The sequence below is a fragment of the Nansenia antarctica genome (genome assembly GCF_963989245.1).
Source record: "Nansenia antarctica genome assembly, chromosome: 3".
Taxonomy (NCBI): Eukaryota; Metazoa; Chordata; class Actinopteri; order Argentiniformes; family Microstomatidae; genus Nansenia; species Nansenia antarctica.
Window position 1 is genome coordinate 15,660,486 of NC_137688.1, and position 10,000 is coordinate 15,670,485.

At 47.3% G+C, this 10,000-nt stretch overlaps 1 protein-coding gene across 1 annotated transcript in view; it reads right to left on the reverse strand.

The window, feature by feature from the left end:
• Positions 1 to 10,000, reverse strand: part of LOC308153774 (teneurin-3) — a gene marked incomplete at its 5' end in the record, with an annotated part of 137,292 nt that overhangs the window by 6,555 nt on the left and 120,737 nt on the right. Inside the window, 4 exons of the mRNA XM_080526966.1 lie at positions 6 to 191; positions 2,308 to 2,483; positions 4,966 to 5,220; positions 5,843 to 6,477. Of these exons, the coding sequence (XP_080383092.1) occupies positions 6 to 191; positions 2,308 to 2,483; positions 4,966 to 5,220; positions 5,843 to 6,477 (1,252 nt within the window). The remainder of the gene's footprint in view (positions 1 to 5; positions 192 to 2,307; positions 2,484 to 4,965; positions 5,221 to 5,842; positions 6,478 to 10,000) is intronic.

Genomic DNA, 10,000 nt, shown 5'->3' on the forward strand with positions numbered 1-10,000 from the left:
CTTGCGGAAGCGCCACTCCACCAGGTTCTGGCCTCCATCCCCGGGCAAGGACATGTTCCTCCGGGCCACCGTAGGGCTGGCGGCGCCCGCCAGTATGTGGGGCTCCGTCTGGTAGTGGGTGTCCATGCCGTTGGCGTAGGTGACCCTGAGGGAGTTGTCGTAGCCCACCTGGTAGCTGCTCCTGCACTGGTCTGGGGACAGAGACACAGACACGGTTCTACTATATAATAATGATATAACATACTGACTCATGGGCACAGTTATACTATATAATAATAATAATAATAATAATAATAATAATAATAATAATAATAATAATAATAAGAATAAGAATAAGAATAAGAATAAGAATAAGAATAATAAGAATATAACATATACTGACACAAGGACACAGTTATACTATATAATAATAATATAACATATGACACTCAGAGTTTCAAGTGTATTGTTACATCCCATTACACAAGTATAAGAGAGTAACATTGTTAGGCTTCAATTTCTTGCAGTGACAAGAGAAATAAAGTAGCAGTAGTTATAAAAAAAGACAAATAAGGCAAACAGGCAAAGATAAATAAAGTTATGTAGTTATAAGAGACAAGTGAGACAAATAAGACAAGTGACAATAGTTGTAAGAGACAGGAGTCAAACTGAGCAACACAATAGTGGTAGTAAAAAAAAAAATATATGCATACATGAGTATTGCATTCGGTGGCAGTGGTAGTATGAATCTTTCCTGTAAGAGGTAGTATGAATACAGTAAGTGAGTTTTTTCTTACACAGACAAATAACCTCCCTGCGGTTTAATGAATGATTTAAGAACACATTCAACATACAGGGCTAAAACCTTGGTCTGGTCTGGAGAGACAGGCAAGGTCGTAACTCTGAACTCCATACATCAACACATTTTAATGATACTGTAGAGAGTTGCTCACTTCAAGCAGGGTCATACTGTAACTACTAAAACACAATAATGCATTTTAGTGCTTTTCATTTCACACAGAAATCATGTACAAGGTCCTTATCACATACAAGGTCCCCATCACGTATAACGTCCCCGTCACGAACAAGCTCAAGATCATGGGAGATGCAGAACGACAAGGTCCCCATCGTGGGAGATGCAGAAGTGTTCATTAAAAAGAGAACATCACTGAGAATCGCTCACAGCCGTAGACCACACACAGCTCCCTCCTCCTTCTGAAACACCCACACACACACATACACATGTGCGCGAACACACACATGCGCCCGCCCGCCGGCCCGCCCACGCAAGCACACACACCACACACACACACACACACACACACACACACACACACACACACACACACACACACAGACACACGCACAAACACACACGCACACAGACACAAAGGCAGTAATCATTTACACTGTCTTCTTTCCGGCACTCTATCCCATCGTGATACATGACTAAAGCTTAGTCAACATCGCCGTGGCAACCCCAGAAACAATGACAAATAACCACCGTCTCCAGGATGACCTCCCGGACTGTTTGTGCCTGTGTCAGCAGGGCTAATGCTCTGCTCCAAATCCATCCCAGTAGGATTCCTAAACCTCAGCTATTCCTGTAGTTACAGACTGTTTGGGAAGGTGGGAAAGGTGTGTACCCACCAGGGGAGGCTGGTGGAGGTAGAAATCGGAGGACAGGGCTCGTTGTAACGGAGAACGATTTTGGAACCCACGCGTTTGACACCGTTCTGCATTCCGTCCTCCGATTTCTACCTCCACCAGCCTCCCCTGGTGTGTACAGCATAAGCAGTTCCTCTGCCTTGCCTTGCCCTCTGATAGTCAGGCTCTTTGCTTACACCTGTTCCTGTTCCAGGTGAAGCTCATCAATAGAGAGTAGAAGCTGATTTGGAACACAGTCAGATTAAGAGATAGGGTGGTGTGTCATACCCTGAACCAATATATAGAAGGTCTGGATGGAGGAGGTATGGAGTGAGAGGAGAGGAGACATGGGAGGGAAGGGAGGAAGGAAGGAAGGAAGGAAGGAAGGAAGCCTTGTTAGAGGATTGAGGCGCAGCCTAGTGAGTAGTAGGAGTGTCCTACCCTGGACCACTGTGTAGAAGGTCTGGATGGACCTAGTGAGTAGTAGTAGTGTCCTACCCTGGACCACTGTGTAGAAGGTCTGGATGGTGGAGGAGGTATAGAAGGAAGGATGCCTTGTTAGAGGATTCAGACACAGCCTCATGAGTGGAGGAGGTATGGAGGGAGAGGAGATATCGGAAGGAAGGAAGGAAGGAAGGAAGCAAGGATGCAAGGAAGCCTTGTTAGAGAACAGAGACGTACCCTGGACCATGGTGTAGAAGGTCTGGACGCTGGAGGTGTTGGTGGTGATGCTGACCTCCTCCTCGGTCAGGGAGCTCTCCACGTCCACCGCCAGCGCCCGGTAGAAGTCAGAGTACAGGTTGTTCACCGTCCCCGTGGGGAACGTCACGTTCATCAGGCGGCCCTCGCCGTCGTAGCTGCAGACACACGGACGGAAGACAGCGAAGACTAGTTTATTTGGACTATTTGTACTGCTAAATTGTGTCCTGTCTTATTTGTCTCTGACAACTTGTCACTTGTCCAATTGTCTCAGTTATGTCTTGTAACTATTGTCACTTTATGTATCTTGACTTATCTTGCCTTATTGCCTTATTGCCTTTGTGCTGCAATGTCAAGGAACCGAAGCCTAAGAATCTTACTCTCGTACACTTGTGTAATGTGACATAACAATACAACTTGAAACTTGGAGAGTTTCAAAGACAACAAAGACAATGAAATGAGTTATGGTTTATGAGTATTTGTATGGCTACGTTGTGTTCGTAATGAGGCGTACAATGGAACCAAGGCCAAAGCAAGTCCATTGTCTCAACTCTGATACTAATCAAGCTGCTTTCTATCTGTTACTCTGTGTAACGCTTCAACAAGACCGATGACGTTATTGAGGTAGAATGGCCATAATGGATAAACCAGTCAATTGAAATCTTCCACAAAGATGTTCCAATGTGCTGAACTCAGAAGGGGAAGCGATTACTGCGAGGCACATTCTGACATACATCTGAATATGAAGAGAAATGCAGAGAAGGAAAGCAGGGGAGAGGAGGGAGAGGGAGGGAGAGGGTGAATGTGGGGGAGAGAGAGAGGGACAGAGGGAACGCAGGGCTGGGGAGGGAGAGAGAGAGAGAGAGGGAGAGAGAGGGGAGGCTGGGCACAGGGGAATTATCTCTGAGAAATGATTGAATATTGTTGTCAAGAGTTTCTGCCGGGATTGTTTATCAATAAGCATTATTTCTACTCAGCAAACCCACTGTCTGATGTTCTTCTCATTACTGACCAGCCCCCAGCGAGCCTCCACATTATAATGTCTTTCTTTTCATGAGAATCAAAATTAATCGAGGCAATTTTCCAATGGCAGGATAACAATTCAATTTCCGAAGAAAAACTGCAAACAGCAACTTCCTTGACGGTGCTTGTGGATGCAGTTCTTTGTTTGGTTTTTGTTAACACCTCTAGTTCGACTTAAGTTAAAGAGTAGTCTACTGTCTGGGGAGGCTGGTGGAGGGCCTCATTGTAATGCACGGAGCGGAATGAGGAATGGTATGTGTACTCGTGTACTATTCAAGTTCTAGCCTATCATTCGAGAATTACAAGGATTTGACAAAAGCTCCGGTATTATTTTCTGGCTTCTAAATGTACCTGCTCATAACGACCCACATCAGCATAATAATATTTTGTTCTTTCTTCTTATATCACAATGACTGCCAACGGCCCCTGGCCTGAGCTAGATTAGCTCTTCCTGCTACGACTGGTGGATTGATGATTCACTTGCTTCAAACGTATCGGTTGTAAGTCGCTTTGGAATAAGGTGTCTGCTAAATGCCAAAAATTTAAATGTAAATGTAACCGTGCATTAGGGCTGGGACGATTCGTCGACGTCGTCGACGTAATCGACTACGTCAATACGTCGACTTGTGTAATGTGCGTCGGTGCGTCGTAAATAAACAACATGGCTGCGACCAGTGCAAACATGGAGGAGGCAGAGCAGCTAAAAGACTTCGCCCACGATCGTCCAAAGTGTGGGAGTACTTTACAAAAAAAGAAAACAATGTGGTGGTCTGTAAACTGTGCAGAAATTAAATGGCCTATCACAGCAGTACATCTGCAATGAACGAGCACCTCAAGCGAAAGCATCCTGGAGCTCTTTGTGAAGACAGCCGCAAGATAGCACCGTAAGTCACCGTTGTATTTCTGTTCACTTTTCCGGCAGTGTATGAGTGAAAAATTGATAGCTACTAGCTAATGTTACACAAGCAATGTAGCTCACCACAGTTTGTATGTCTTGTCTTCTGGTGTTAGTAACGTTAGCTATGTAGCTGGCTAGCTACGGTAGCCTATTGTCATTGTGGTGCTCGCACCTACTGTACGTTATCTAGCTCGTAGCTCGCATGCTACGTTAGCATCAATTTAGCAAATCATAACATAGCAGCGAGAGTAATGTTAGCTAGCTATGTAGCTACTAGCTAGCTATGTGTTGTGGTGATGGACAGACTTCTAAATGGCCATGTTGGCATTCAAGTTGGCTAAACATAGCAGTGAGGTGGAAATTAAGGGGGCTACACATGATAAGATTTTTATTTTTTATTTTTACCGAACAGTAAAAAAAAACATCGTTAGGCTAATCGATAAATTAGTCGTTAGACTAATCGAAAAAATAATCACTAGATTAATCGTTAGAAAAATAGTCGTTTGGGACAGCCCTACCGTGCATCATTTCCATATCTGACTGTGTGTGTGTGTGTGTGTGTGTGTGCATTTGACATCACACGTGTTTTGATACCATTCCTCATTCCACTCTGTGCATTACATTACATCAGCCCCCGTCCCCCCATTTCTACCTCCACCCCCCCCCCCCCCCCCCCCCCCCGAAACTAAAACACTCCAACATCCCCAGATCCGACTCACTCGTAGAAGGTGGTCCAGCCGATCTGGGAGGTCTTGGTGGCCAGCAGGCCGTTGTTGCCATGGTAGGTGAGCAGCACCAGCTCCTGGCCCTGCGCCGTGAGGGTCTTCAGCCCCCCATTGGTCCCCATGGTCAGCCAGATCACCTGGTTGTCGGGGGCGACGATGCGCACGGGCGTGCGGTTGGGGTCGCGGCGGATGCGCAGGGTGTTGCCGTCGCCGTCGGTGACGGCCGTGACATCGTTCTCCGCGCTGTAGCTGAAACGTAAAGGGGGAGGACAGAGTTATTGATTTGCTGTTTATTCGATCGGGTTTTAGAAATACATATGTAGACAAAACGCGAGAGCACTGCCTGTGCATATATAGCACAAATCATCAATAAGCTATTATGCTGAGAAGTCATGGGGTTATTTCCCCTGTGTGGGTGCTTGTGTTCTTGTGTGTGTGTCTATGTGTCTATGTGTCTGTGTGTACCCAGCCTCCAGGTTAATGCAATGTGATTAATGCACTTGTTGACTTTTAGCAGTGTGAGTGTGTGTGTGTTCAATCTGAAGGTGTACTTGAATCTCCGGATGTGTGTGTGTGTGCGTGTGTGTGTGTGTGTGTGTGTGCGTGTGTGTGCGTGTGTGTGTACGTGTGTGTGCGTGTGTGTGTACCCGTCCTCCAGATTAATGCAGTGTGATTAATGCACTTGCTGACTTTTACCAGTGTGTGCGTGTGCGTGTGTGTGTGTGTGTGTGTGTGTGTTCTATCTGAAGGTGTACTTGGAGTCTTCGGATGTGTGTGTGTGTGTGCATCTGTGTGTGTGTGTCTGTCTGTGTGTGTGTGTGTGTGTGTGTGTGTGTGTGCGCGTGTGTGCGTCTGTGTGTGTGTGTTCTACCTGAAGATGTATTTAGAGTCCCCGGTGAGCAGGCTGGCGGTGTGCAGGTGCGTCCCGTTGCCGTCGAACACGTACAGCTCCTGGGCGTCGGGCGACGCCACCTCGTACGTGTTCCCGCTGGCGCTGGACACCAGGGCGGGCCCGTTCCTCGCCACCGCCCGGATCCGGATGTTCCCCAGGTCCGCCACGTAGAGCGTCCCGTCGGGTGCTGCCACCAGCGAGGACGGCCCGTTGAGGCGGGCGTCCTTCGCGTAGCCGCCGCCCGCCTGGTAGCAGTCGCAGTTGGCGTCGTTCTTGCAGTCGCAGTCGGAAGGCGAGCCGGCCAGGTGGGTGATCTCGCCGTCCAGCGACACGGCCCGCACGCGGCTGAACTTCCTTTCGTCCGTCTCAGCGACGTACAGGGCGCCCTGGTAGGAGACGGCGATGGCCACGGCCCACTCCAGCGGGGTCAGCACCGCCCTGCGGCCCCCCGCTGCGCCGCGGTCCTGGGACGCCATCGGGCAGTGGACCGGGCGGCCCGCCGCGATGCTCACCTGGCCGCTCTCCGTGATGCGCAGGACCACGTTGTTGTCGAGCACGTAAAGGGAGTTGTCCATCGGGCTGACGGACAGGTCGGTCGGCCACTCCAGGAGCACCTGGGGGGGCGGTGACATCATGGTTGACTTGGTGACATGTTAATGAGATATCTGATCTGTCACTCCGAATCCCAAAGTTGTAATATCCATGCTCCTATTCCTTTAAGAATGCATGGCCGGTACATCGACATCAGGGCAGGCTGGCTGATGTAGAAATCAGAGGACGGGCATATTGTAATGCATGGAAAAGGAATGAGGAATGGTATAAAAAACATGTTCATTCTATTCCATGCATTACAATGAGCCCGTCCTCCGATTTCTACCTCCGCCAGCCTCCCCTGAGTCCCGCCGTTAGCCGTATGCTGCTGAAGACATCTGAACAACCTCTGTATCTCAGTAGTCTGTCAGTGTCGTCACCACCGTCTTCTATGAATCAGAGGTACTGTTTCCCTGTGTCCCATACTCTTTCTCCAGACGGAGATGAATACAAATAATAAATTCTGCCCTCCGGGCTGAACATGACTTACAGCTCTCTCTGTCTCAGTGTGCCAATCAACCCACCCTGCCAGCCTGCTCGCCTGACTGCCTGCCCGCCCGCCTGACGGCCTGCCTGCCAGACTCTTACTGGGCCACCATGCCCTGGGATTACACCGTCTAGCCCAGGGGTCCCCAAACTTTTTTCTGTGAGGGCCACATCATTTTTCCTTTCTGTGATGGGGGGCCTGGGTCGGTCTCTAACATAAAATAATATGGAACAGAGTGGAACGGTGTGAAATGGAGGCGGTTGCGCAAAGCAATTGCGCGCAGGAGAGCACTGGTGGATGCAAACAAAGTCTAAACAGTTGAATTTGGATGGAATTTATACCTATAGTGATATGTCAATGAAATATAATCAGTTTTACAGTCTGATACACGAGGGAGGACCCTCATCATACACAGGGGGACCCATGAAGCAGGGCTGTCTGGGGGTCCTTAAACATCAAACACTTAATTTATTTCATTCTGGTGAATTTAGATGCACCAATTTGTGCCCTTTCTGCATCAATTTATGGTGGAAATGTCATTATTTATGTAAAGGAAAACACAATATTCAGGCACCAGATGATCATTCAAAATGTAATGTAATATAATGCAATATAAGGCTCTCAGGCATTCTGTACTTTCAAATGTATTCTCCTTGAGCAGTCAACATACCATCAGCTATTTCGCTAGCAAACACGAAAGCTAAATAAACAGCGCCCTCACCACCACGTCGGCGCAATGCCGCAATTGCAGTTAGAAATGACAAATCCACCGCTTGTAGAAAATACGACCGTCAGAGTTTTGTCGAGAGCTGGAGGCGGCTAGAAATATTACGGAGGCGGCCGCCTCATAATTCTCTATGCAGGAAAAACCCTGCTTGACACAGATCATGAACATATCGGTAAAATTATTTTGTTTTCTCCTGCAGCTGGGCTAATCCCCCATTGTTTCAATTCATCTGGTGCCTACCTGCGGACAGACTCACCGCGGGACACACCTCCTCCGCGACCACATTCATACATTTATTGACAAACTCATCAGCACTGGCCCGAACGGATGACTGGTATAACTGGGTTTCGGGTACAAACGTATTCTGCTGAGCTGATTTTAGCTTCGACACTTGTCTGCTCTCATTTGGTCTTGTAAACATACTTGTCTTTGTGGCGGGCTTCATAGTGTCGGTGCAGATTGTATTCTTTGAACACAGACACCGCTTCTTGACAGATGAGCCTTTTCTTTGCATTTAACAATAATAATCACTTGTGCACTGTTGGTTAAAAACCCTGCATTCTGAATCAACTTTTCTCTTTACCAACCGTTTGGCCATTTTTCATCTCTCTGAATTTTCGTTCTAGCTCGCGTGCACCTGCTATAGATCCGTGCTCGTTCACTATGGAACGTTACGTTGAATGTACCGCATTCTGTGGGCGGGTGAAACTAACTAATAATGTTATTAATGAAAATAGTTTATAACTAAGGGACATTTTAATTTGAAAGCCAACCTTTAATATCAAATACAGATATGATATGATTAAAACATTTTTTTCAAAATATGTTTCTGGCATTGTTGAGAGTGTGTTGGGGCGACGTTGTCCAAAGGGCCGGTCCAAGTGTGGGGGCGGGCCGTGTTCGGCCCGCGGGCCGTAGTTTGGGGACCCCTGGTCTAGCCTGAAACAGGACTGCGCTGGGACGTATCTTCTGCCGTAGACTGAAGACCTCCATCTCTTCAGGCTACACCGTAACTGTCCCTCCTCAAGATCCCAACTAACCCCCTGTACAGTTTCTATACTGTAAATAAAGAAATGATAATAAAATAGTAATAAAAATCGTAATTCTTCCTTCTTCTAGCATTGTGACTGCCAATGGCCCCTGGTCCTAGCATAGAGTACTTTTTCTAACGATGATTGATGGATAGATGATCAAATCGCTTTGGATAAAAGCGTCTACTAAATGTCAAGAACGTAAATGTAATGTAAACGTAATGGCTTTGAAGGGTCTTAATGATCTGAAAGTGACGTGTTTAATCCTGGGTTTCTCCACCTGCCTGGTGCCATCGGAGGTGTCCTGAGGGGGGCACTAATGAGAGTCCCCCTCTCTGCCACGTCCGCCGGACCACCTCCGTCCGACTCCGACTTGACACCCCCAAAACCTCCCCCCCCCCCAAACACCCCCAAACACCCCCCCCCTCCCCCCCAAACACCCCTCACCTACCCCCAAAACCTCACGAGCATGGAAGAGAGTCAGCACTCATTATGATAAAAGCTTTTCTTGGTTTTTATTTGCTTCATAATTAATTTGTGACCCAGGGGAGGAAGAAGGAGACGGAGATGGAGATTGATATTATTAATGTTTGAGAGAGGGAGACAGAGCCAAAGTTCGCATGTTTTAGTGCCAGTAATGTAACTCAGTGTCTCGGAGACAGACCCGCATCTTTCTGCTGTCTCATCTCGAGATTCAACGGATGGTTGCAATTCTATAATTACAGACTATAATTCTAGGGGCCGGTTTCACAGACAAGATTTGAGCCTAATCCTAGATTAAAAAGCATCTTCAATGGAGATTTGACATGGAAAGTGTGATTTAGTCCAGGACTAGGCTTAAGCCTTGTCTGTGAAACTGGTCTTAGAAGTTTTAGCCTATAATTCTAGAAGTTCTAGCCCATAATGCTAGAAGTTCTAGCCTATAATTCTAGAGGTTCTAGGATCTGACGAAAGCTCCGGCATTCTTTTCCGTCTTCTAAACGTACCTGATAACGACCCACATCAGAATAATAATCTGTTCAATACATAACCGTGCATCATTTCCATATTTGACTATGCGTGGGTAAACCCCTCTGCTTCAGAGTACTAAGTCAAAGAGTCCAGGCGTACACAAGGGCATTCACACCTCTTAACAACAACAACAACAGTGTAATGTCTCCTCATAACTTATTCCGTTCCCCTGATACCTGCATAGATAACGGCTTATGATTCATATCTACACTAGCTGCTGGGGAAGGAAGCACTACCCTTACGCAAGTTTCTCCTGAGGGCCTCAATGAGTCATGTATGGACAGAGTGAG